The sequence below is a fragment of the Cottoperca gobio genome, chromosome 16 (genome assembly GCF_900634415.1).
Source record: "Cottoperca gobio chromosome 16, fCotGob3.1, whole genome shotgun sequence".
Classification (NCBI taxonomy): domain Eukaryota; kingdom Metazoa; phylum Chordata; class Actinopteri; order Perciformes; family Bovichtidae; genus Cottoperca; species Cottoperca gobio.
This window is the reverse complement of record NC_041370.1, coordinates 10426820-10452973: the sequence shown is the minus strand read 5'-3', so window position 1 is coordinate 10452973 and position 26154 is coordinate 10426820. Positions and strand designations below refer to the sequence as shown.

Genomic DNA, 26154 nt, shown 5'->3' with positions numbered 1-26154 from the left:
CCACATAAAGTGGGGGCCTTGTGAATAGAAATTAATCATTTATGTGGAAAGGGAAGGTGCGGGGTAGTTTAGTGGTAAGAAAAGAAAAATGAGTAAACGATGAGTCCAGGAGAAGATTAGGGAGTATTGGGTGTTGTCCATTCGTCTAGTGAAAAGAGACAGACATCAATAAGGTTGGAGGGACAATGCATGGAGTCAGATAGACTGGCCGGACACACCCCTCATTCTAAACTATGGTTTGTGAAGAGACAGCGGGTTAAGTGCTAGGCAGGAAATCAAAGCACGTTCCTCACGCTGATGTGTACACATCTTTGTTCGTCAGCCAAATAGTAACATGGGGCCTATGTTTTGTACATGAGTGTGTAAGGAGGGGTGATGAGGACGTGTAATCAGCTGAACAATGAGTCCAACTCACAAACAGGATCCCTCTGTTTCCTGATGCAGAGACTGTCTCCTTAAACAACACACACACACACACACACACACACACACACACACACACACACACACACACACACAGCTGACTCTTGTACTTTTGCACACGTCCTTAAGGACTTGTACGTACACTATGTTGTCTCCTACACACACAGAAACTCCCACAACCCCTCCCCCACAAACACCACGTGTGCATTCAGATGTCTATTTTTGGTCATTATGGGCAAATTCTGATCTATGGGTTTTTCTTTCCCCCCGTAATTACACACAACAAAGTCTCTGCTAACATGCAGTCTGCAGCCAGACAGTGTGCATACTCAGCATATAAACACACAGGATACATACAGCACAGTGGGGGGGCAGTGAGCAGCCTGTGCACTTTCTACCATCAGTAAAAGAACACCTGTCCCAGCTGCTGTTTTCAAGACAACAAGAGGGAAAGAAGGAATGTGCTTCTCTCAGTTTTCCTGTCAGCTCCTCACCCCTCCCAGCCGTCTCCGTTGCCCCCCTCCGTTAAATTGTTTATCTAATTATTCCCATGGTCAGCTCCTCTTCTCAAACACTGTCATATAATTTATTTATTTCTCATCATCGTGTTGTTTCCCTTTAACCATTTTCCATATCACATCTCTCTCTCTCATATGTCCTTACACCCTTTGTTTCTCAATGTATCAGACCTTGCATTGCTCTAAAATCACTTGGTGGTCCCGCAGTCCTTGTACACTTATTAGTTAGTCACACGGCATGTTTTGCACTCGGATCATCTGCAGTGATAATCAGGTGTGTCTCATGAAACTGTCAGCCAGTCTGAGATTTATAAAGATTTTATAAGCAGAGGAGGAGCAACACAAGCTTTGTCAAGAAGAAATAACTTCAAGCGTGTTCGATATGTAGCAGATTTCACATAAAAGGCACCAATTAAAATTCATACTGAAGCTTTCTATCATGGCTTTTTATTGGTGTACGCCTTGTTTGTAAATGCAGTTGCTGCCGTAGCTATTTATGGGGAACAGTGTGTAGTATAGCAAGTGGTTTTCTTTTCCGAGTTTTACCAGCTCCTCCACCTTTGTTTAGATTTTATAATCAGCATTTTTTTTCTCCCCCTCCCCCTCAGGTGGTTGCACAGCTGATGGGCTGCATGCAACGTAGGTAACTCACACCTTCCCCTTTCTCATACACACACGCAGACATATTTTACTATTACCAGTTGTTGCTGTAAGACCTTTGCTCCGTACAGAAATAGATTTACAGGCAGACCTCCGGTGTGTCCTAAGGGTAGATAGTGTTTTTCAGTATGTCCTGTCTCTGTTTTGCAGATTCCTCCTCCTTCCTCTTCTTGCTCCTCCCTCTGCTTCTGCCGCCCTTCAGAGTGGGAGCAGTGAGTGAAATGATATGTGGACAGCTAGTCATTAAGCTGTCAGAGGACGGCCTATGGACCAAAACACTGTCAGCACGGATGAACATACACATTTCACCTTTGATACAAATCATTTGTCAGGTATCTTCCTATCAGAGATTCAATAACTGCGCTTGATACCGCTGGACCCAACAACAGCATCGCATGTGTCAAGCAAAAAGTTTTATTTAACTGCCTTCAAAAGTCAAGGCAAACAGGTGGTTCAGAACAGTTAGGGACTTTATGGAAAGTTAATGTCTTTCCAGTCTAAAAATTACACACACTCACACATATATACTCACAGAGCCTGTGGGGCTTTGGTCCTGTCTGAGCATGCTTTCTTACTTTGGCATCCACCCAAAACACACACACATGGAAGATTTAAGATTGGAGTGGCAACTGTGTGTGTGTGTGTGTGTGTGTGTGTGTGTGTGTGTGTGTGTGTGTGTGTGTGTGTGTGTGTGTGTGTGTGTGTGTGTGTGTGTGTGTGTGTGGATTTCAGTGCAGTGACACACAAAAATGTTTTTGTTCACAAGCCTCTATGAGCAGTGGAGATCCATTTTGTTTGACAGTTTTACAGAGAGAAAAAGTGTAGACGATAGTTGGAACTTGTAAAGCTAAAATGTTGGTGGAGTTAGTGTGTGTGTGTGTCTGAGTGTGTTTGTGCAGGACGTATACGTCCGATACTGTGCAGAGGTGCTGAGGAAAGACAGGGAGACACAGCTGTTTAGGGGACTTGGAGTCTGTGCTTGCATTAGCAAATATTTCTGCAGCTTCCTGCAGTTTATGCACATTTAAAAGTTTACTACATCTCATTGCGTGTGGAACTTATTCTGCATGGCACTCAGCATTTTTGCTTAAGTCAACTCTAACACTTGAAACAAGCTTTATTTGTACAGTAGTTTCATCGCAGGTGATGATTTCGAACTGACAATATCAGCTGGTGACAGAGGATTTCTATCCATGAAAAGTGACATTTAAATGTTTGTGTTGAGATATATGAGACAGCATAGGTTTTCACTATCGACTTTATCCATCTAAAATTCTAAACAAGGTTTTCCCTGTTGTTGGTTTAGTTGCTTATTCGTCTTATCTTCTGAATTCATCATCAGACAATCGATCAACTCCTCCATCAAATCATTTTACAAGAACAAGAACATTTCACAACTAAATGAATTCAGGTGAATTTCACATCAACACACTTGCGTGCAAACACTCAGACACTGGCTTAACCTTGGTGAGGAGGAGCTCTGCCGAGTAAACAAGTGGAAACTGAGCTGTAGCTAAGAACTGATGCAACCACAAGAACCCTGAGGAGGTGGAATTAGGATTAGAGAGAGAAAACAGCTAAAGTAAAATGTTTTTTCAATGGCACATCTTGAAGTTTGACTGCATAAAGAGTGATAGTGGGCACCAATGTGGTGTTAATGTAGTATTGGTCTGTGGTAGGTTTCCGTTTTCTCTCTGTTAATATTAATATTAAATTAATATGTGACCCTCTCCAGAATTGTGCAGGTGCATTCTGTGACGGGACTACAGATGCACATGACTCTTGGCTAACTGTAGTACATCGACATTATAATTAATATTATGATTTATATACATTGTCAGTAACGAATAAATAGGTACAAACAAATGGGGGGGAAAGAGTAAGAGGAACAAGGAGAGGGAGAGAAATGTTGTTCCAGGAGTAACAAAATAATTAGTAAAGATTGGCTCAGAGGAACCAGACAGAAGCGGAGAGCTCTTAACTTGTATCTGACCTGTCATCACAGATTTGTCGGTGTTAACACATCATGCACGATGCACCTGTTGCTGACTAACCTTTTCTACAGAAGACCCGGGAAATCGACAAAGCACAAACAATGTCGCCTCCTAGTGGTTCATCTTTATTATTGCACACTCCTGCAGCAGACAGGTCATACTTACAGAGAGCTCCAACGTTGGTTTGATTGCTACAGTTCCCTGTTGATGTAAAAAAAAACAATGACGAAATGCACAACACAATCATTCTAGTGTTACACAATAGCTATACTGAACTCTTTGACCCTGTCCTTCGACTACCAGTCCAACTGGCTCACCTACTGAACCCTTCTCTCGATCGCCTTGTCTCTGTGTCTCCGTTAATGCAGCTGTTAATGCAGCTGTTCTGTTGCTGTCGTTCCGTATCAGGTGTCCTAAGTTGCATCTTGGCTCTGTACAAAATAGGTTGATTATATTTAAACCCTGTGGCACAAAAGATCCACTTTACCTGTCCATGCAGATCTGGCACACTCGAGTGATTAAGGGCACGCTTGCCCTTACATGCAGGCGTGCCCCACTCACTCATAGAGTTTTTCCATGACATTTAAATAAAGAGAGTCTGTTTTCATTAATCCCTTCCAGAGTACACACAATTACAGTCAATAGAAATATGACAAGTTTATAGCACGCAGCAATTAAACTGACTGTTGCATTTGACCAAAAACATGTTTATCGTGTTGGCGGTGGGGCGGGAAAATGACAGGCGATGACATAACAAAAATATATTTACAACCAAGAGAGCCAGACGGGAATCAAATCGCAAGCCTGTCAGAAATTCAAAACAAGGAATACATTAAATAAAGAAAAGGTTTGTCTTAAATGTATCACAGGAAGCACGTTATGAATGACATCATAAAAAAAGAGGGGTTGCTTCTGTACAAAACATTGGTTATTTATGACACAAAGTGACTCCATGTTACATTTATCAGTCATTTATTGTTTTTCTCAGGACATGATAGAAACACTCTGCCAGCCAAGGCTAAATCTAAATGAAGAGATTCTGATTTCTGGGATGCTATAGTCTAAAGTCATTCAAGTGCTGTGCTGTAACACAAGTAGAGTCTAGACATGTCATTCAAGACAGGACACACATACACACACACACACACACACACACCAGAAAAATCATATTATATATCAAAATACAGTCGGGGCCAGTCGATTTGAAAATATTACAATATAGACATCCTTTTGCAGTGAAATGATACATAACTGGGCTCTTACACTTCCACAAACATCACTTTGAATTAGTTAACAAGTAAATGAGCTACTGTCCACTGCAGTAAGAGAAAGAAAAGTAACATTTCAAGTCAACCAGAGCTCATAAAATAAACCTCTTCTCATTAGCCTACTTCATCCATCCACTTCCTTTAACGTCTCATCATTAATATATATGTGCAAGTCACTCAAACACCACAGTTTAATACTGGACAAGTAGGCCATCTGTATGGTCAACATGTAAAACACTGAAATGTATTCACATGTTATGAAGACAGACAGCTTGATGAGAACATTCTTCTTCAGAACCTTTTTTTACTTTGATATCTCTTCTGAAAACATTGAGGCAACTGTGAGCGCGTTTAACAAAATGCCACACAAGTCCTTTTTTAAATTGCAAAAACAGCGACTATATAAAATACCACCTGGGACTGTTGAGACTGCGAGACATGTGATCCTGACGTGAGCCTGCAGAACTTTACAATTCAACAAACCGAAGAAAATTCACATTCTCTAATTCTGAGTTATATACACATCGTTAACACTTGTTGAGGCTACATAAAAAAAAAAAAAATCAAGATATAAAATTAGACATACAGTACATCTGAGGTGCTTTTACAAGTCAGTCAGACAGTCAGTTATCTGCATATATGGAAGTTATGAATCCTAGTTACACTTGCATGCAACGTTTGCTGTCTAGTCATTCTGGGACAAATTAAGACAAGTGTAAAAAGGAGAGCAGATTTGTTTTCTTACATTGCAAACAGATTTACTCACCCTGCTAACAGAATTCTGCATAGTCTAAAATCACTCCAGCGTAGCATTGCAAAATTGAGAAGAAAGAAAGCCAAAAGAGAGATTTGATATTCAGGCCAAGTTCAAATGCAAAAGAAAATATTTTAATAAATCTTTATAGATCTTTATTTTAATAAAGATCTCAACGGTCAAATTGAGAGGAAAATGTTCAATCAAGAATCAAAGTTTACAGGATCAAGGCAATTATGTATGAACTCACATTAGGGGTGAATATGAACCACCTCTACAGGCATGAAAAACAACTTTGATTTCTGAGTGAACTGTGCACATAAACTGCTCTCACATCAGTTTATTTGCTGAGATTTGTTGCACGTGTTTGGATGGTTACCCTCCGTGGCGGCGGCTCTTCGATGTTCCGATTTGCCACAAGGTCCTGCAGCTGCAGGGCCCCTCCGCCGATGAAGCAGAATGCCGGACACACAGGGGCGGAACAGTCCATGTGTCCCTCCCACAGGATCCGCAACGAGTGGGCATCATAGAAGGAGATACGTCCTTTGTCACAGTCCAGGCACACTCCCAGTCGAGGTGGCAGGGGAGTAGTATGAGGGTGAGGCAGGTTACTATGGTTGCTACTGTGGGAGTGCACTCCCCCCTGGCTCTGGCTGTCCCCCTGGCTCTGAGTGTGACCGTGTCCTTGAGGAAGCAGGATCTTGCCCATGCCTATTGTGAGGAAACAGAACGGAGGAGAGTCCTGGCCGTCCTCTGCTCCACTGTCATGGCCACTGTCTGGGTCGCAGCTTTGGGGAAGCACAGGGAAGGAGAACATTAGGCTGTGCAATAACAAGAGAAGCATCTAATGTTTAAAAACGTTTGAATACAGGAATGCCTCAGTAGCCGAGTGGTTGAAGCGCATGCCATATAACGGGAACATCCTGGGTTCTATTCCGGCCTTGGGACCTTTGTTACATGTCATATCCCGCTCTCTCTTTCTCCCTCATTTCTACACTGTCCTCTGTCAAAAAAAGGCGAACAAAATGTTTTTTTAATCTGAATACAGTAGGACCTGGGTATGTGAAGTACTCCACTTCATACTCCACAATGCATTGCATTCCACCCCAATGAGAATAACATTTCTGTGGTATACCTGTATTGAATTGTTGCAACTGCAAATCATTCAAAGCTGGAAAAAACACTAAAATACTGATGTTATCAAAGAATGGTCTGAGTCTGTCCCTAAAAAACAAGCTTATTGTGCCTTTACCCCTAACCACAGCTGTTGGAACTGCTCGTTATTTATACTATTAGATTGCACATTTGCGGTGTTGTTATGTAATTGTTTTGGGACAAAAGAAACAACAGCAGTGAAAGTGAGAGAAAAATGTATATATGTTTTAGTATGCACTAACAGTATGTAGTATTCATTACTACTTAAAGTTGCACTAATCAATGTTTGAGTTCAACACTGGATCGAATGACTACATGTAATGTGAGAGGGGTCGCTCCTGGTGATGAACCCACAGGGAAGTATCTTCTACATTCCCCCCCTCAGCTCTTTTGGATCAGTCTCAACACCGTCATCAACCCAGCAGCATGTGATGTTATGTCAATGTTGTGTTTACAGGTTGTTCCACTGCACCAAGTAGCCAAACAATTCTAGAAGATCCATCAATTAATGCTTCTTTAAGTGTGTAGAAAGTAATGAATTCTGGCTGCAAACAATCCGTATAGGGGTGTGTCAATGAATGTACTTACATCATCAAGAGCTCTTTCAATCAATGTGACAGCTGTCAATCCCATTCAAACTTGCATTTGTGGTTTAGTGCATTATATTTGTTGTCATCAGAAACAGAAAGGATCTAAAGTTAAATTATATTTAGGAGAATGCGATTTAGTTACCGAGGGCTGGCCATGTCCTGAGGGAGGTGAAACCACTCTTGTAGCTTAGCCTCCTGCCCTACTCCCACCTGCAAGACAGACAATCAGAAAGACACAAATCTTTGGTCACATCCATTATGTATTTATGTATGCTAAAGCTGATTACAACAAAACATTATAATACCAAACTAACTGACCAACAAGCATCCCTCTCACCTTTACCAGGTAGGAACCAGGCTCCACAGAGCATGCCCAGTAGTGTCTGCCTTGATTGACAGCCAAGTCGGCCACTAGCAGGTCAGAAGTCAAGTGGCAAGAAGTGAGTGTGCGGTCAGCGGCCTGCAGGAGGGAGAGGCCTGGCACACTGCGGGCGTAAGTTTGGCCTTTACCCAACGCCAGCCTGTCAGCGTGCAAACCCCAGCGTGAGTGCAAGGAGAAACTCAACACTGAGAGGACGGGAAAAGGAGGCATATAAAGAGGGAAAGGAGGGGCGAAGAGGGAGAGAAATGGCGAGGAAGGTGACGGAAAGGAGTCAGGAGGGAGGAGCGGTTAGATCCTGAAGCCGTGACAGTCAGGCTGCAGCAAGTCTGAACACTTAATGGAATAAGAGCTGAAGAAGAGTGGGAGGAGAAGCAGGAGGAGAAAGCATAATAAGAGGCAGATCGAGAGAGAAGGTGTGTTCAAGAGGAAAAGTAGGATTAAGTGGCTTTAGCAGCAGGAGAAAACGTGAGAAACAGATTAAAGGTAACATTCACTCACATTCATATTGCTTCAACCGATCAGATAGTAGAATTTTGATTAAATGCTTTTTGTGAAGGAATGACTGAAGAACAGCAAAAGGGAACAATGGATTATATATAGGAATATTACTATATTATATTAGAACAGACCTTTAACGATAAAAACTGAAGCGGAAAGAGTCTGACTGGGATGAAACTGGAATGGAGAATAAAAAAAGGAAGGTTTGATGCAGAAGCTAAAATAAAAAAGTGGGAATGGAGGAAAGGAAGAGATGGAGAGAAAAGAAATAACAAGATTAGTCAGTTGAAGAAATGACAAAATCCAATTTCTTTGTTACCAATGCAAACCACCTTGTTTTCAACAATAACAATTCCAATCTCCAGGCATATTACTTATATATGCACTTCTTTGTTACGAATTCAGTGAAACTGCATAGGAAACAAGGAATGGCCTCCTTTGTTTTTAGAAGAATGGAAAGTTGAAGAGTTTTTTGTAGTGAATAAAATGTAAAAATGAAAACATTGATCATGTAACTCAATAGATGTCCATATCTCACCAGGTGCTGGTGGAGTGTGAAGGTAAACTTCTTCACTGTACTCTCCAAACCCGGCCTTGTTGCAGCCTCTCACCCTGAGCACATACACGCTGTCCATCTGCAGTCGGTCAACCACAGCATTGGTCCCTCTCACATCATCCAGACGCAGCCATGATGTTGCAGCATCGGGGGATCTGGTGCCGCCCCATGTGGCCGCCGCTCCTCCTGCACGTCGCTGGTATTCGACAGAGAAGTGCCAAGCTGGGGCCGAGTCCTGAGGGAGGCGCCAGCACAAAAACAGCTGGTCATAAGCAAGTGTCTTCTGAGTGTCAATGACTGGAGCCAGTGGGGCTGTGGAGGAGACAAAGCAACAGGTTCATTTATAGTCATTTCAGTATATATGCACATTTACATGGTTCATATCACAGAAACAAAAAGGAGCCTACCATGTATGAACTCCAAACTGTGGATGAGCTCGACCTCTTTGGATGTGTCTAGGTGAAAGTATCTGAAGGAGGGATCAGCTGAGAGAGAAAAACATTGAAGATTTTCTATCGCCTTCACCAGCCTAGAGGGCGAGAGACACACAGAAAAAAAAAGGAGATGTCATAAAGCAAAATATAACCACTTCATTCCTCTTACTTTTAGGATTCAGCTGAATAAGTGTGTGTGTACCTGCTGTGAGTGACTCTGGCAGCCTGTACGAAGCAGGGTTGATCGGTCTCCTTGAGCAGCTCCTGTGTGTAGGCCATCAGGCCCGCGTGCTCCAGCAGGCCTTGCCTCTCTGAGACCTGGGCAGACAGGGCATCATCCTTCTTGCTGCGGGATCCCTCCAGGGCCAGAGCCAAAGCTCCCTGACGCTCAGCTATAGCTGCGCCCAGCTCTCGGATACAGTGGGTCAGCTGATGCAGAGCCACTGAGCTGTTTGCCTGGAGAGAGACAGATTAGGAATGACACAGAGACAATGTTTGAACTATTGCCAGCACAGAAGTGTGTCATTGCACTGGAGCCCCAGGCCTCTAGAGGGCCCACTAATACTACATGTCCCTTTAGTTGCAGCTGTAGTTAAGGTACACTGGCAGGATAGGCTGGGGAGGGATTCCCATTGTGTTGAAGCACACTTAAAAAAAAAAAGTAAGTTCCCTCTAAACTACAGTGTGTTGTTGATTGATGTCAAAAATGTTGCTTTTTGCAAGGAAACATGGATTACATTTTCAAGCCAACATTCTGCTTCCAGCCTGTTTGTATACAGAAGGAAAGTAATGTAGCCAACAGCACAGTGTTAATACTTCAATGACAACATTCCTGCTAGCCACATGGGTTAGTCATTTCCATTGAACCCAACAAAATATTGCAGCAGAGCCTCTTCTGTTGCACCTGCACAAAGACAAAGTAAGAAGAAACAGGTAAAGCAGAGAAAACATCCATCACCTCCATCTGTTTGTTGGCAGCTTCCAGTTGTGTGATCTGACTCTGTATTGTCTCCTGGTTGGTCAGAATAAAGTTGACTTCCTTGGTAACTTTGTCCTGTAAGACCAAAAAAATAAAATGTTTACATTTCAATGCTGCAAACATCAGGATCCTAACACAGTCGAAGCAGACTCACCTTGAGGGCCTGGTAGGCCTGTGCTATAGGCAACACTTTGTGTCCATGGTGGACACGACGTAGCTTACAAAGTGGGCACAGTAACCTCTGGCAGTTACGGCAGTACCACTGCAGTCTCTCCTGCTCGTGCTCTGTGCACATTAGGACCTGGAGCACAAAAGGGGTTAAAGCCTAATAGAAGAGAAGCTAATGTATGTGATGCACAAAACACAAAAACAGACAAACCTTTGGCCGGAAGTTGTTGGTGGGTAGAATGTGTTCGTGCTGAGCTCGAGGGGTTCCCCAGGGGTGGTAGAGTTTGAAACACTCGTTGCAGAAGTTGGACTTGCAGTCAGCGCAGCCCTTTGTGGCCTCCAGAGACTGAGGAGGCTTACAGAAACCACACATAATGGCTACGCTGCCCAGACTTACTGTGTGTCTGTACCTAAAGGGCAGACAGGGCAACAGGAAGATAAGGGCAGGGCTAAAGCAATTCTGCAGCAGAAAAAATAGAACACAAAAAAAAGTTGTCCTTAAAACTAAACAAAGGGAAGATTGAGCTCTTCTGAGTTTGTCCTGTTCTCTTTTCAGTAGTTAGGAGTCCAACTCTTTCACTGCCTGACCTGGATACATCACCACAGCTGACTTGTAAGTGCTTCCTGCGCAGTAAAACATGCACCGTCACACTTTTCTGACCAACACAAGCACTGTCAGGGAAGGAAGCAGCTGCACTCATCAAACTGCTGCGTGTGAAACAGGGAAACTGCCTATCCCCACTTCAGGACGCTTTTTTTTCCAAAGCAGCTCCTCTCGCTTTGATCTTCACTATTTGAACTGATAAGAGAAGATGATTAACATTAAAGAAGGATGAAAAGAGCTTTGCTTTAAACTTCCACAACATAACTTTGGTTTAATTGGACCCTTTTGCCACAGTTGTCGTCATACAGCACACTGCAGTTTTTGAGCTATCCTAGCAATCTGCTCTTAGGGTTAGCCTTGTATCAGGAGTGAAGTAAAGATTCATTATCAAAACTCCTTCCAGCAAATGATTTCCTGTCCCTTTTATAACGCAGTATTGACTAAGCCTTTCATTCACTGCCTTTCTGTATTGCCTGCAGGATTAGTGAAAATGCTTTTCTTTCTTCATGATTTCTGTTAATGAGCTGATGATTAGACATTACCACAGGATGAAATAACAACACACCACAAGTCATGTTTGTGTCCACCTGACTGCGCCTGTGACTTTGTCTGCAACAGTTTATCCTGTATCTATATTGTGTTTGTGCCTATGTATACCTCTCCACGATCCGCTCCAGTGTGAGGTTGCGAAGGCAGTCTGTCAGGCCTTTCTCTCCGAGCTCCACATCCTGCTGACAGGAAGGACACGGGAACAACATGGGGGGATGGGTCACGTCCTTCCGCCTCCGCCCTGGGTATGTCCCACACACTGAGAGAAGGACGCAGGTGTAGAGGAGGGGAGATGAAGTAGAAAGGGACATGAATAGAGATATAGAGAAGGAAAAAAAAAGCAGAACTCAATCGTCCTTCATATTTATAAAAACAGAGCACAGTGATAAATAAATTGGTTAGTTCACTGTGGAGGAAACACCATTAGCCTACACACACACACACACACACACACACACACACACACACACACACACACACTCTGAAAACACACCTGCTCGACAGATGCTTGACTCTCTGCCTCTGTGGCCTTTGCTCTACATGCACTTAAATAAGTCATGAGATGAATGCATAAAGCTCTGGATGCACAGCAGGATACTGATGTGTCAGCTACATCACCTATGAATCTCAGATGCTAGCAGGACAGCGGCATCATGTCACGCCATCATCTTTGAATTTTTAAACGAAGATGTCGCTCTAATTTGGCTTAATGCTGAGATCATTCAGTTTCATTTTCAAAGCTCATCGCAATGCATGGCTGTCATTATCTACACTACACAATCATCGTTGCCAAAATAATTCACAATAAAGATATTACAAAATAATGATTTTAGTCAAATTCACCTTTAACTTGTTTTGTCTCTTTTTTGGCTAATTTGTGTGAGGGGCATTAGGGAAGGGAGACTAAGCGAGTACGAAAAGAAATACAAATTATTTAAGAGGCGCTGGAGTATTTACACGATATTATCATATGTGTATTATTAACATGATAGAAATATGTCATTTTTTAAATATCACAGTTATTGCCAATATAGTGACACCCGTATGGCGAGACCATTTCAAATTCCCCTCAGCTTCCTGTACCAAACACACACACACACACACACACACACACACACACACACACCCACCCACCCACCCACCCACACACGTAATCGCCACATCCTTTCTCCACCTGTTCTCAGGACCCGTTCCAGGCGGTCAGGAGTCCTGGGTGTGGGTCTTCGTGCCTGTCGTGGGGAGCGAGTGTTGGGTGTGGACGCCGGTGAGTGTGGCTCTGGAGGCAGTTCTGGAGGAGGGTAACCTCTTTGTACCAACACCTCAGCCGCACACAGCAGACACACACTGTGCTGGCATGGCAGGAGGATGGGCTGTTTCACCATCTCATCACACACCAGGCAATGTAGCTCCTGTTCCATACTCTTCATGTTGGACTGGAGAGGAAAGGGTCAAGAAGAAAGGAGTGAGGAGTCAGATTCGATAAAGGCTGAGTCACTAGAGTAAATAAAGAAACCACTGCTCTTTGCATTCTGCACCTCCTGTGACCTGAAAATAAATGTATACGAGATGTGTAGGAGTCAAGAGCGAGAAGGGGGAGCTGCAGTAGACGGTTATGTAGGCTGGGAGGGCAAATGTGGAGGAGAAAATAGCTTTCCCTGACTTCAGGTGTTAGCCTGCCTCCCTTATGATGAATGGAGTCGGCTAGCTTCCCCTTCTCTTTGAATCTTTAACATGTGGAATAAACTAGTCTCTGGCATAGAATGGTTTGGTAACCAAGTATGAGACTTATCCAAGAGAAAATGTTCAAATCAATAAAGTTAATATACCTCTCAGTTTGTGCTGCTCAGGCCTTGGTTTCAAAGTGTTGCTGGTTGTGCAGGCCCTATTCCGGTGTTGCAGCTACTAAACGCAGCATCCCGTTTCTATAGCAACGACATCATCTCTGCCTTCTCATCGTAGGTGGCACATAAGCATTAAGCTACTGTTAGCAACATATTTTGTTGATTAATAATCATCGAACATACCATGCTTCATCGGCTACAGCGATTGTATTGTGTAGATATGTTGTTTGTGGCCTTGCTTTTATGTTTCCACTCACAGTGCTGGTGCTTTGCTAAAAAGCAAACCTCTCTTTGATTGAATTGATGCCAAATAAATGCACTAATGGAAGAAATGCCTCACATTCCTTCATTACAGACGCAACTTGTGCGACCCAATTGGGGCGACAAGAAATATGGCAACATTTGGTGACTTCATTTGAAGCTGGAGGACAATAGATAATATTAATAGCCTATATGCTTTAAAATATACACACGTGGTTTAAATACATAGCGTAATAAAAATGAGCGTCATACTTACACTAATGCGAACCAATGCGTCCATGATAGAGGTAAAGGTTTGTAACTCCGCTTCTGCCATGCCTCCAGGATGCCAGTCGATACAAAAGCTAAACCGTGGGGGATTTTCTTGGGAAAGACAGGGGCAGGTTAATGTCCTCGACGGAAAGGCGACCCTGGGCCTTGACTAGTGAACTGCCACTACAGATTTGATGGAGGTGTTTTTCCGTGCTCGGTGTGTGCTGTTGCGCACACGCTGATTCTGTGATGTCTGTCTCAAAGCAGCGAGTCGACTCGTTGTAGAAATAGATGGGAGGGGTGGTTTGGAAAGGTCTGGTTTAGGCTATATCAAAGCCGCATTGCCCAATGTACAAACATGTTACATTGTTAAATGTTATCTTGGTAGTATTATGTTACAGCAATAGCTATTTCTATTGTAGTAGACTATATGCGTTTTTATTATTTATTGGACACCATTTTTATAACGGTTGATGCTGGGTATTTTTTTTATGGGAATAGGCCTACACATTTTTTTTTATATAATAAATAAATACGATAATGCGTTGTTTTCGGAGGTTCGTGTCTCCCAAAATGCCAAATTGTTTGTGGCCCAGTTTTCGTAGTACCGTTAGATGGCAGTGTTGTGCAAGACATCACAAACAGTCCTCTCTCAATTGGTGTCCGTGTCCGGAACCTTTGGATGTTGGTCGTTGGTGAAACCGAACTATAATTAGGAATGCAACGGCTTCAATTGATGATATCGGTTGTTGTAGCAACCGTCTTAAGGCGCAACAGCGTGGAAGTCGTATCTGTAGTTTCTTGTGTTGGGAGTAAATATAAGTTAAAGCCGCGATATGTTCGCTAAAAATCGAATTGTCTACGTTCAAAATCGAGCAGTGTTGTTTATGTTCGCCTTGGATAAAGTTAGCTTCAGTATCAGACCTCAGCTAAGTGCTAATTGAGCAAAGTACGCTAACCCTAACTCTGGTTTAGCTGCATGCACATTTATATTGCGGTGAATAACGCATTTTTTGCGCATTGTATTTTAGTATAAGTTACTCGTTGTCTGATTAAGTCAATCGTTGTTCACCATGTCGGCTGTCAGCAGCCTCGTCCCTGCACGGTTCTTGACTATTACAGCTCACCTTGTCATCGTTATCACAATCTTTTGGTCAAGGGTAAGTAAAACTCTAACCCATTGTTACACAATAAGACTATTGTGTTAGGTGAATTTTTATTTTTTATATTAAAATAATTTAGTGTCATTACATATCTTTACATTACATCACAGTTTCTCAACTCTTGTTTTAATGCTGAGCTGTTTGAAATGTGTCTTTCACAGGAACACAACGTGAAGGCCTGCTTGCCTTTGGATTTCACGCAAGAGCAGTATGACGATGAAGACAGGAAGTAAGAAAACATTTGACAAATCCATACACAATAACTTGTCATACAAATGCATACACACACTAATATGTGTCTCTTTGTCTAAGGTTGGTGGTGGGATTGGCGGTCACCCTCGGTCTGTTTGCTATAGAGTTGGCTGGGTTCTTCTCAGGAGTGTCCATGTTCAACTGCAGCCAAAGTCTCCTGTGTATCCTTTACACTGATAGTGTGGGTCCCTTGTTGATGAGGATTCAGATAAGATAAGATAACCTTTATTGATCCCTAAGACAGAAATAAGTACAAATAAATAGGGAAGTAAAAGAGGTATGTATATATGTAATATTATCATACATAATATGATGATGATATGGTTGATATATGTACGGAAGAACAGAAACTAATATTCATTAACAGTGGAGCTCAACACTGAATTAATATATATTGTGTAAAATGATATCCCATTGAGTGCCCTGGTAGCAGAATTGTCACAAAGCATGCCACATACTCGTAACGTCCCTGGTACAATTCCAGCTGGGGAACTTTGCTGCTTTTTTCCCACTACCAACTGACTAATAAAGACAAACATGCCAAAAATATAACCTTATAGAAAAATATATTATTTTGCCTTTGAGATGTTGATCTAAAAAGAAAAGGCAAGAGATAAGAGCAATAACTGCAATGAGATCTGCCTCCTGGAAATAGAACGGGAGGTGGGAATTCATTTTGGCTATTTTAGAAATTGTTGACAGCCTCAACAGGAGCTAGAAGATTGGTGTCAAATAAGTATAAAAAGAGATGAAGAGATAAGTGGTAATAAAAAGTCATTTGTGTATTCAGTTACAATTCCATGACTTCAAACTCCTGTTTATTTACCTCTTCGTCTACTATAGCAACAGGAGCTCATGCCAGTGCCTCAGTGGCTCTGCTTTTCTTTCTATTTGAGCAGTGGGAGTGTGACATCTACTGGTGGATCCTTGTCATTTGCAGGTTAGTATATATATATATATTGTTGTATGTTTGTTTTTCCAAAATAGTTTTTTTTCCCTGACAGATATTATACCCAGCACTGGCTGTCCACTGCAGCGCATCCGTATCCTTGTCTTTTTTTGTGTTTGAGAAGTGGGAATGCTGGACGTATTGGGTTATATTTGCCGTCTGCAGGTTGGTTTGTGTGTTGATGTGCATGCATGTATCAGTGTTTCAGAGAGCAAAGTGATGGTGCCTCTATAAATAATTAAGTATTAGTAAGTATGGGTGCATTTAAGCACTGTCCTCACTGTTGCACTGTTTCCCCTACATTTTATATCCGTCTCTCTCTCTCTCCCTACAGTGTGCTACCTGCTTTTGTGGAGATTCTTCTGTTTATAGCTGTATTTGGACTGAAGAAGAAGCCATTATAAAAGACACTCCTGATGTGTAATGCTACAAATTAGTGTGGATGTGGACATCTGCCTCACTGTATCAACAGACACTGTAGCTACAGAAGGTCTGTGATTCATTAATAATGTGCAGAGAAATGAACTGAAAAACAATGTTGAACTGACTAATGGGCATACGCTGCACCAACAAACATCATGCACATCATGCCACTCTCTGAACGTAATGTTTTGAATGATGCAGAAAAGGCAGTTACTTTGTCAAGAAATAAGTGCTCATTTGTCTGTTAACATTGATGTGGTTTAATGTTTTGCAGCCTGTCTTTCAAATTGCCATGGAAGGTCTTGTATTGTAATCCCAAATACATTTTGTACAAATTCTTTCTTAAACTGTTGTTGGTTGTCAATTATTTTTGCTCTGAACCCCTTATGCACTCGTGTTTATTTTTTTACCTCTCGGGACATCTGTTTCACAGTGCATACTGTGTACAAATACTTTCTCCTTCACCCAGATAAGCAGGCCGTTAACCCTTAAATCCAATGCCCACTCAATCATTTTGATGGTTAAGCTTTTGGGATAGTAAACAACCTTTTTTGTACTTGATGGAAAGCATAATATTCATGATTTTATTATATATTAATAAAGCTGACAGAGTATAGGCAAAAACAGCATATGTATGTTGTTTCAGCTACAGCTAATGGGGATCCATTAAATGTAATGTAATGTTACATTAGAATTAAGAATAATTGAACTATTATTAAAAAAAATCCACAAAACAGCATAAGAATACATTTAATGAAGATGCTAATGCCAATATACTCGTTAGCAGTACAAGTTGTCTTATAAATACAGGATTTAATGGATTATACACCAGGTTTGTCATGAAACAAAATAATGACTTTTCATTTATGGAAATGAAATGTAAATGAATATATGTAAAACTGAAGTAGGAGACACTTACCTGGATTTATAACACTGGTTTATTCTGCAGAATAAAAACAAGAAATGCTCTTCCTCCATTCACGACTCCGCCCACTGGTCCCACCTTTCATTTGGACCGGGTGGTGAGGTTTTTAGTTCCTAGAGCCGGAACAATTAACTGGCACAGCCAAGTTAAACCTAAATCGCCTCTGTTTCATTACAAGAACTCTAATTTAACATTAAATCATGGGTATGTATTGCACGTTTAATTTATGATTTAATTAAACTCACTTAGCGTGTTTTCATTTGCATGGACATTGTATATGAGCGCCTAGTTCTATATTCTAGCTAGCTAACGCTAACGTTTAGAAATAGATGACGCTAGGTGACTGATAGCAGTCCAGCAGCTATTTATTTACTGTATGCACTACTATACAACTGCAAGGACACACACTTTTGACTACACTGTGTATGTAGAGAGTTATATTAGCGGGATAATGCTGCTGCTTAATTTGGTTGATTAGCTTAAAGCTAACAGCAATTTGACGGAAGCGTTTATGAACGAACACTGACGTGGCGTTACGTTATAAAGAGTTAGGTCGCCAATCTCATTCAAGTGAGATGCTGCTACTTTACTGGTCTTTAGAAGTTAATGTATTCCTAAAAAGGCGATATTGCAACTCAAATGGTGTTGCTTTGCGTCAGAGAGTCTTTCCAGCACCTAAGTTACTCTTAAAACCTATTGGATCTAGTCTTATTAGCGGAAACATTACATTACAGTTCATTTAGCTGACGCTTTTCTCCAAAGCGACTTACAAAAAGTGCAAACGAACTAGATTAAAAGTTAATGTTATACTTCTGTAGTCAGCCTGTTTTTCACCTACATGTGTTGATATGAAATGTCTTTATTTCTGGTGAGGTCAAGCAGAGAAAAACTTGTATCAGTTTAGTTGCAGCTGAAGTGTCCTGTCTTTTCCGGTATATTATTGCACCATACTATTCCAAACATGTCAAGATTAGATTTTCTTGATGAGATATTTTAAGGACTTTACATCTGTATTTGAATTATACAATAAAACAGACTTTCTTTGCTTTGCAGCGGTGAACACAGGCACCTCTCTAGTACTGTCCAGTCTGTTCTCAGTGCTGGTGTTTGCTGGGATGCAGATGTTCAGTAAGCAGCTGGGATCCACTGAGTGGCTCACTATCCTGGGAGGTTTCCTGGGCTCAGTCCTCTTCATCTGCTCCCTCACTGTATCCTATTGAACTGCTTCAACCCATGTTGCTTATCATTAAACTACACAATTATTTAGTATTTCCTTCTTTGTTTAAAATAGCTTTTTGTTAATGAACGTCCCATGCTGGTATTTTCTTGAGTGTCGGCTACACATTGTCCAGCATAATGTTGCTCCCCATTTTCTCCCCAACCTGATTTCTCTTGAGTAACCTGGTTTCTTGTGTACATGGGAATATACAGATACCACTGAGGAGTGTTGCACCTTAACTTTCATTCCAGGCATTTAATAATCTGGAAAATCTGATTTTTGGGAAGGGATTCCAGGCCAAGATATTCCCAGAGAGTAAGTAGTGAAAGCACCAACATCAGACTGCTGTCCGTTGTTTTTGATGACATGATGTTTAGCCTAATATTTCTCCCATGATGTGCAGAGAACGAGCGTCGGCTCAATTTACACTGAAACATGAGCCTTCCTGAACATCATATACGAACATCACCATGCCTCTCTTAAAATTAGATACGCAGTTTGCCAGTTCAGTAATGTACCATCTTACAAACAGCATGTGCACATTATCTGTTATATTCTTTGCTATATCCTCACTTGTATTATTCATTCTCTCAACTTCCAGTTCTGGTGTGCCTGTGCCTATCACTGTTTGCCTCTGGTCTGGTACACCGTGTCTGTGTCACCACATGGTACGTGACGATTCCTCTACAGATCACAAATACCTACGTAAACTTCATACAACAGTTAAATGTATTCTGAAAATGCATTTTATTCCATTGCTTTTTATTTCCTTCTATTCCAGCCTGATATTCTCCCTCTTCGCCCTGTACTACATCAACAAAGTATCTGCCGCCCTCTACCAAGCCTCTGTTCCCGCAGTAACACCAGCCAAGGCTGCCAGCAAGGGCAAAAGGAAGAACTGATGAATCTGTTGGATTCCATTTGCATCCTGTCAATTAGTTAAAATCACCATGGTGCTGATGGCAAGTGCAACACAACAGTTGCATATTTTCTAATATTGTCTTAAATCTGAAACCCTTGGTGTATTTCTCTGGGCTTTTTAAAGATTACTTGGAAAGTGACGACCACTTCAATGACTTAAAGTTAGTCACAGTTCTTCTATTTTTTTTTTTTTTTACAGTGATCTCGAATTGAAGGTCATAACAGCTGTCAACATTCCATCGATAACCTTTTCCTCAGCACTCTTTTTACACTGATTGCAAAGAGATTCAAACGTCCCACGTTACCTGTGTATTCATCAGCACATCAAGTTGCTTCTTTTGTTTAATTCATTTTGTAATTAAACTGTAAAATACTTTGAATGTGTTTTTTTTTTATTCTATAAATTCAGTTTGTAAATGTCAGTCTATTTGTTGAGGGAGGTGTGGTGGTATCCTTAAACCAATGTGAGCTGAAATGCTCACATTTCACAAGGAGGGGAGTGAAGGACACCATCGCTTGTTTCTCTCCCTCTTCCACCAACTTTGTTCAGAGGGCCCTGAAAGAGTAACTAAACCACAGCTGCTTGGTGGTCATCAAAAGTAGACGGGTTATGGTCCGACCCAGGTGTGTGAATGTGTGCAGTTACCGAATGATCGAGGACAGGCAAGCTGCACAAAAGTCTAAGTAGGATAAATGGATTCAGACAAAATGTATATCAGGAATGTATAATTGTAATGCACACAGCATATTCTTTTGCCATAAAAAGTCATTTTTTTCAGTGCTTAGAGATGATATCGCCATGGCGAGTGAGCGTTAAAAACTCAACACCAACTCTGACAATGTGAACATGAAGGTACTTGTTGGTGATGTCACTATTTGCTTCAAAGAGGGTTGTTGGCTGAGTGACGCTCTATGGGGTGGTAAAAGGTACCAGTGTGCCATGGATTTCCAACTTTAATTTTTAATAATGTTTTATAGATATTAGCTTGATTTATGTTTTGTTCCAGTGAAGCTGCTCAGTGGCTAACACGCCCGGCTGTGGTTGTACTGGACAGCTTCCAGGTGTGACTGTCAGTGTGAATAGGGCGTTCCAAAAAAATAAAAAGAGAAACTTCCTTAGATAAACAAAAGCTTTAAAAAAACATGTTTAATATAACATCACTGTCTATCTTATCTTAATCAATGCCATCGTAAGTCTATGTCATGTCAGTTGGCTTTTTGAAGAGAGGACCTAGAAACACATTTAATTAACATGAATCTAATACACGTGTATATTTGATTATTTCAGACACAAATCTGTGTTTTTTGTTTGTGATATACAGTATATCTCAAGGGAAACATGTTATAAAAAGCTCGATCAGAAGAAGTAACAAGAGCCATAAACACCATTATGTTGCCTGCCGACGGATCTTGACTCGGGCATAAGAGGTCCAGACCTGCCCATACTCAGCATGTCCCAGCATAATATTCGAAGATGTGTGTGTAATTCGTCTGATTTGCGTCATTGTGCTGTACCGTTGCCCCTTTGATTATGATTCATATTAAAACAACTGAATCACAGATTTTCTTTGGCAGATTTTCAAGAGGTGGAGGTTGGACATTTTGTCTAAATGACATCATCTTAAAACTATAAAGGAAAAAATATTTGAACTGTTATTTAAAAAAGTGCCACATTTAAAAGTTCTAGGTTAATCTGCATCTCTTGCGGTGACAGTCTTGTGGGAAAACATGGGCAGGGAAAGTATTTACTGACGGCTTTTTGACGGTATTTGCTCTCCTCTCTCTCTCTCTCTCTCTCTCTCTCTCTCTCTCTCTCTTTCTGTGTCTCTATAACCCTCCCTTTTCCTCGCATCATATTGGGCGTCGCCTTGTGGACTATACATTCTAGAATAAACTTCCAGTGAGCCCCTGCAGTCTTCACGGTATCTCCAATTACAGTTTCTGCCTCTTTGAGTCCCGGTAAGTTCTTTATAATTAGGCTACTTTAACACATACTTCTCTGCTTTCACTGTTTTCTCACGTTGTTTTCTGAATCGTTAGTTTAAACGGATACTTGATCGTTTATTATGAAGATTAAAGATCATTCATCTCGGTTGCTCTGGCCTTTGTTGTTTGAGGCTACATAAAGCTGTTTATGTCATTTAAGGTCCACATATTTTCTTGGTGGGCTCGGGCGTTGTTGATTACGCACGAAGTAGCCGGCCCGTCATCTGTCTGTTATCTTTCCCTTAAGTTATTTCACTCTTCTAAAATGGAAGGGAAATGCAGAGGAAGTGTACCAGATGGTTGTGAGTTCAATACCAGGGCAGTGCCCCTGAGCAAGGCACTTAACGCTGAGTTACTCCAGGGAGACTGTCCCTGTAGGTAGCTCACTGTAAGTCACTCTGGATAACAGCATCTGCTAGATGACCTGTAATGTAATGTAGTGTAATGTAGTGTAAAATAATAAAAGAGATACTTATTTGCTTTCAACCACTGAGTAGCCTCTACTGCAGCTTTACCCTTTATTTAAGTTTATGTGCACTGTCAAAATGTAAATTGTATTTCCTTCTTTCAGCACCCACTTCTGCAGCCATGACTGAGTTAGAGAATTGCATGGAGAGCCTGATTACATTGTTCCACCGCTATGCCGATGAAGATGGTGATGGGAGTACCTTAAGTAAGAAGGAACTGAAAAAACTGATGGAGAATGAGTTGCCTACCTTCCTGAAAGTAAGAATCCTCAGCCTTCTATTGGATCTCATCCTCAGTGCTGATCAGTGTACATATATGTACCCTGTTGTACTTACTTTAACTTTGCACCCTGAACTTGTCTCTCTCGCTAATGTTCTTTCAGTGCCAGAAGAACCCCAAAACTGTGGACAACATCTTGAAAGATTTGGACCAGAACAAAGATGATAAGTTGAGCTTTGAAGAGTTTCTTCCTCTCATCGTCGGCCTCTCGATGGCCTGTGAGAAGTGTTACGTGCTTCATCAAAAGAAGAAGAGCAAGAAGTGATGGGCTGATGATGATAAGGAAGAATAATGCTGTTAAGTTTTCTTTTTTTTAGAGTAAGATAATTTGTGTCTCAAATGTGTACCAGATTCACAAGTAAAAACGACCATTGACAAGTTTCACTTTCTGTTTGTCCAGTTACTTTTTAAGTATGTTGGGTACAAAATAAAAATGTTCCTCCTAATTCATAAGGACGCTTTATTCTGGTTGCATCTATTTCTTGTGCACATGGAATCATGAAAGTCGAGAAGAGTTCTGCCAATGACAGAAAAATACCTCAGAAAGTAGAGATATTGATAAGTTCACATCTGAAATGCATCATTTCACCCATAAATATCGATGTTCTATTGATGCAGTAGTAAAAGGTTCAATGTGGGAATGTGCTGGTATCAGATGTTCCTGTATGTCATGAGTTAGGGGTTGGGGTTATGCCAAATAAGCATGCTTATGCTTACAATATTTGGTGTGGTTTGAAGGTTTATGGTTTTTCTCTCATGGCCGTCCTCCAGTTTAGATGCCAAATCATTAATTCCCCTGCTTTTCCAACTTTCATGCACACTCTTCTGTCATCTCACACATGTGGCACTGGAATGCTTTTTATTCCAAGTATGAACATCCTTCAAGTGTCTTCACACCACTTGCACCAACCAACACAGAAATCCACAGCAAGTATAAGAAGTAACTAAAAGACAACACAAGCATTAGGTCCAATAATCAATCAGTAAGTACATTTTTTATAAGGCCTACATATTAAAAAACAGAAAGTAAATGTGATCTTAATTATCAAGGAAAGAATATTCCAAAGCCTGTGGGAAATGATTACAAAAGCCCTCTCTCTCTCTTTTCAGATTGATTATTGGGAGTTGGTGTTCAACTGCGGTGATTTTTCAGTGAGAATGTTGACTAGTGCTTAGAGATGATATGACCATGGCAGGGTGAGTGTAACTATTTGACGGTATGTGCTCTCTCTCTCTCTCTCTCTCTCTCTCTCTCTCTCTCTCTCTCTCTCTCTCTCTCTCTTTCTGTGTCTCTATAACCCTCCCTTTTCCTCGCATCATATTGGGCGTCGCCTTGTGGACTATAAATTCTAGAATAAACTTCCAGTGAGCCCCTGCAGTCTTCACGGTATCTCCAATTACAGTTTCTGCCTCTTTGAGTCCCGGTAAGTTCTTTATAATTAGGCTACTTTAACACATACTTCTCTGCTTTCACTGTTTTCTCGCGTTGTTTTCTGAATCGTTAGTTTAGACGGATACTTGATCGTTTATTATGAAGATTAAAGATCATTCATCTCGGTTGCTCTGGCCTTTGTTGTTTGAGGCTACATAAAGCTGTTTATGTCATTTAAGGTTTAGACTGTAGCCTATTCCACATATTTTCTTGGTGGGCTCGGGCGTTGTTTGCGCATTACGCACGACTTTCCTCTTCTGACAAGTAGCGGCCCGTCATCTGTCTGTTATCTTTCCCGTAAGTTTTTTTTCCACTCTTCTTTGTCTGTTGGATTTCTGTATTCTTCTGGGGTTTTCTTTGGAACTCAACAGGAAAATGGTGAAATGGAAGGGAAAGGCAGAGGAAGAGTGGGAGGTTTGAGATAAGGATTTTAGTTTATGTGCCAAGAAATGATGTGTAATAGGCAAAGAATTTGCTTTGATGGCCAGCAAGACCAACACCCACAATCTCACTTAACAATATGTTAGTTTTGGATGAAGACCCCTTCGTGGTGGAAGAAGTATTCATATCTTTTGCTTAAGTAAAGTAGCAACACCACAGTGTAGAAATACTCTGTTACAAGTAAAAGTCCCTTATTCAAAATATACTTAAAGTACAAAAAGTAAAAGCGGTCATTATGCAGAATAGCCCAATTCAGAATAATATATGTTATATCATTGCATTATAATACACTGATTTATGCATTAATGTGTACATTACTTTAATGTTGCAGCTGGCGGGGCTTATTTTTGATGGTAGCTTGAGAATTTCACCAAGGGATCAATAAAGTCTTATCTTAACCATTATAATACATCATCATTTATTTGTTAATTGTATTTTGTATTATTAATCTGAATGTGCAAAGTAACTAAATGTGTCAAATAAATGAAGTGGAGTTAAAAGCATCACAATTGTAGTAGAGTGTATAAAGAATAAAGTAGCATAACATGGAAATACTCAAGTAAAGTAGGCCTACAAGTACCTCAAAAATGTACTAAAGTAGAGTACTTGAGTAAATGCACTTAGTTACTGTCAACCACTGAGTAACCTACTGCTTTATTGCAGCTTTACCCTTTATTTAAGTTTATGTGCAATGTCAAAATGTAAATTGTATTTCTTTCTTTCAGCACCCACTTCTGCAGCCATGACTGAATTAGAGAATTGCATGGAGAGCCTGATTACAATCTTCCACCGCTATGCCGATGAAGATGGTGATGGGAGTACCTTAAGTAAGAAGGAACTGAAAAAACTGATGGAGAATGAGTTGCCTACCTTCCTGAAAGTAAGAATCCTCAGCCTTCTATTGGATCTCATCCTCAGTGCTGATCAGTGTACATATATGTACCCTGTTGTACTTACTTTAACTTTGCACCCTGAACTTGTCTCTCTCGCTAATGTTCTTTCAGTGCCAGAAGAACCCCAAAACTGTGGACAACATCTTGAAAGATTTGGACCAGAACAAAGATGATAAGTTGAGCTTTGAAGAGTTTCTTCCTCTCATCGTCGGCCTCTCGATGGCCTGTGAGAAGTGTTACGTGCTTCATCAAAAGAAGAAGAGCAAGAAGTGATGGGCTGATGATGATAAGGAAGAATAATGCTGTTAAGTTTTCTTTTTTTTAGAGTAAGATAATTTGTGTCTCAAATGTGTACCAGATTCACAAGTAAAAACGACCTTTGACAAGTTTCACCTTCTGTTTGTCCAGTTACTTTTTAAGTATGTTGGGTACAAAATAAAAATGTTCCTCCTAATTCATAAGGACGCTTTATTCTGGTTGCATCTATTTCTTGTGCACATGGAATCATGAAAGTCGAGAAGAGTTCTGCCAATGACAGAAAAATACCTCAGAAAGTAGAGATATTGATAAGTTCACATCTGAAATGCATCATTTCACCCATAAATATCGATGCAGTAGTAAAAGGTTCAATGTGGGAATGTGCCGGTATCAGATGTTTCCTGAACTTGGGTGCAGCACCACATTCCTGTATGTCATGAGTTAGGGGTTGGGGTTATACCAAATAAGCATGCTTATGCTTACAATATTTGGTGTGGTTTGAAGGTTTATGGTTTTTCTCTCATGGCCGTCCTCCAGTTTAGATGCCAAATCATTAATTCCCCTGCTTTTCCAACTTTCATGCACACTCTTCTGTCATCTCACACATGTGGCACTGGAATGCTTCTTATTCCAAGTATGAACATCCTTCAAGTGTCTTC

At 41.0% G+C, this 26154-nt stretch overlaps 5 protein-coding genes across 9 annotated transcripts; 4 read left to right on the top strand and 1 right to left on the bottom strand.

Annotated features, from left to right (window-relative positions):
- Positions 1-4417: 4417 nt before the first annotated feature.
- On the bottom strand, positions 4418-14435 carry trim46a (tripartite motif containing 46a). 3 transcript variants are annotated; one of them, XM_029452623.1, is made up of 12 exons: positions 13891-14422; positions 12707-12965; positions 11641-11791; positions 10591-10789; positions 10366-10512; positions 10191-10286; positions 9435-9688; positions 9206-9327; positions 8781-9110; positions 7700-7929; positions 7505-7572; positions 4418-6405 (listed from the first exon to the last, which is right to left on the bottom strand). In XM_029452623.1, exons 1-12 carry the CDS (start codon positions 13948-13950, stop codon positions 5958-5960), a joined length of 2364 nt encoding a protein of 787 aa, XP_029308483.1. In that variant the 5' UTR covers positions 13951-14422; the 3' UTR covers positions 4418-5957. The 3 variants fall into 3 exon arrangements, 2 of the variants coding, with proteins under 2 accessions (XP_029308483.1, XP_029308484.1); XR_003833765.1 differs by lacking the exon at positions 4418-6405 and having other exon boundaries at positions 7700-7883; positions 13891-14434; XM_029452624.1 differs by lacking the exons at positions 4418-6405; positions 7505-7572; positions 7700-7929 and adding an exon at positions 7940-8459 and having other exon boundaries at positions 13891-14435.
- Position 14436: 1 nt separating this feature from the next.
- On the top strand, positions 14437-17020 carry tmem107l (transmembrane protein 107 like). Of its 2 annotated transcripts, none has more exons than XM_029452626.1 (5): positions 14437-15046; positions 15211-15278; positions 15362-15462; positions 16145-16241; positions 16585-17020. In XM_029452626.1, the coding sequence occupies exons 1-5, from the start codon at positions 14960-14962 to the stop codon at positions 16652-16654; spliced, it is 423 nt and encodes a 140-aa protein (XP_029308486.1). In that variant the 5' UTR covers positions 14437-14959; the 3' UTR covers positions 16655-17020. The 2 variants fall into 2 exon arrangements, with proteins under 2 accessions (XP_029308486.1, XP_029308485.1); XM_029452625.1 differs by lacking the exon at positions 16145-16241 and adding an exon at positions 16319-16415 and having other exon boundaries at positions 14445-15046.
- A 644-nt stretch (positions 17021-17664) lies between these two features.
- On the top strand, positions 17665-20118 carry krtcap2 (keratinocyte associated protein 2). 2 transcript variants are annotated; one of them, XR_003833766.1, is made up of 6 exons: positions 17665-17802; positions 18652-18806; positions 19069-19132; positions 19419-19485; positions 19599-19779; positions 19938-20118. XR_003833766.1 is itself a non-coding variant. In XM_029452627.1 (5 exons), the coding sequence occupies exons 1-5, from the start codon at positions 17799-17801 to the stop codon at positions 19717-19719; spliced, it is 411 nt and encodes a 136-aa protein (XP_029308487.1). In that variant the 5' UTR covers positions 17665-17798; the 3' UTR covers positions 19720-20118. The 2 variants fall into 2 exon arrangements, 1 of the variants encoding a protein (XP_029308487.1); XM_029452627.1 differs by having other exon boundaries at positions 19599-20118.
- A 1423-nt stretch (positions 20119-21541) lies between these two features.
- LOC115021888 (protein S100-A1-like) lies at positions 21542-22924 on the top strand. Its single transcript, XM_029452631.1, has 3 exons — positions 21542-21697; positions 22296-22450; positions 22575-22924. The coding sequence occupies exons 2-3, from the start codon at positions 22313-22315 to the stop codon at positions 22734-22736; spliced, it is 300 nt and encodes a 99-aa protein (XP_029308491.1). The 5' UTR covers positions 21542-21697; positions 22296-22312; the 3' UTR covers positions 22737-22924.
- Positions 22925-23737: 813 nt separating this feature from the next.
- LOC115021887 (protein S100-A1-like) lies at positions 23738-25698 on the top strand. The gene is made up of 3 exons (XM_029452629.1): positions 23738-23895; positions 25070-25224; positions 25349-25698. Exons 2-3 carry the CDS (start codon positions 25087-25089, stop codon positions 25508-25510), a joined length of 300 nt encoding a protein of 99 aa, XP_029308489.1. The 5' UTR covers positions 23738-23895; positions 25070-25086; the 3' UTR covers positions 25511-25698.
- The last annotated feature ends 456 nt before the right edge of the window (positions 25699-26154 follow it).

Bases quoted from the DNA above. Each gene is read 5' to 3' on its own strand.
- krtcap2 (XM_029452627.1), top strand. The intron at 18,807-19,068 runs GTATCCTATTGA...CTTTCATTCCAG, and splicing joins TCTTCATCTGCTCCCTCACT to GCATTTAATAATCTGGAAAA. The intron at 19,133-19,418 runs GTAAGTAGTGAA...CTCAACTTCCAG, and splicing joins GGCCAAGATATTCCCAGAGA to TTCTGGTGTGCCTGTGCCTA.
- trim46a (XM_029452623.1), bottom strand. From the start codon at position 13,950: ATGGCAGAAGCGGAGTTACAAACCTTTACCTCTATCATGGACGCATTG. The intron at 11,792-12,706 runs GTGGAGAAAGGA...TCCTTCTCTCAG, and splicing joins GGAACGGGTCCTGAGAACAG to TGTGTGGGACATACCCAGGG. The intron at 7,930-8,780 runs GTGAGATATGGA...CCGTCCTCTCAG, and splicing joins TCACACTCCACCAGCACCTG to TGTTGAGTTTCTCCTTGCAC.
- LOC115021887 (XM_029452629.1), top strand. From the start codon at position 25,087: ATGACTGAATTAGAGAATTGCATGGAGAGCCTGATTACAATCTTCCAC. The intron at 25,225-25,348 runs GTAAGAATCCTC...ATGTTCTTTCAG, and splicing joins AGTTGCCTACCTTCCTGAAA to TGCCAGAAGAACCCCAAAAC.
- tmem107l (XM_029452626.1), top strand. From the start codon at position 14,960: ATGTCGGCTGTCAGCAGCCTCGTCCCTGCACGGTTCTTGACTATTACA. The intron at 15,047-15,210 runs GTAAGTAAAACT...TGTCTTTCACAG, and splicing joins TCACAATCTTTTGGTCAAGG to GAACACAACGTGAAGGCCTG. The intron at 15,279-15,361 runs GTAAGAAAACAT...TCTTTGTCTAAG, and splicing joins TATGACGATGAAGACAGGAA to GTTGGTGGTGGGATTGGCGG.
- LOC115021888 (XM_029452631.1), top strand. From the start codon at position 22,313: ATGACTGAGTTAGAGAATTGCATGGAGAGCCTGATTACATTGTTCCAC. The intron at 22,451-22,574 runs GTAAGAATCCTC...ATGTTCTTTCAG, and splicing joins AGTTGCCTACCTTCCTGAAA to TGCCAGAAGAACCCCAAAAC.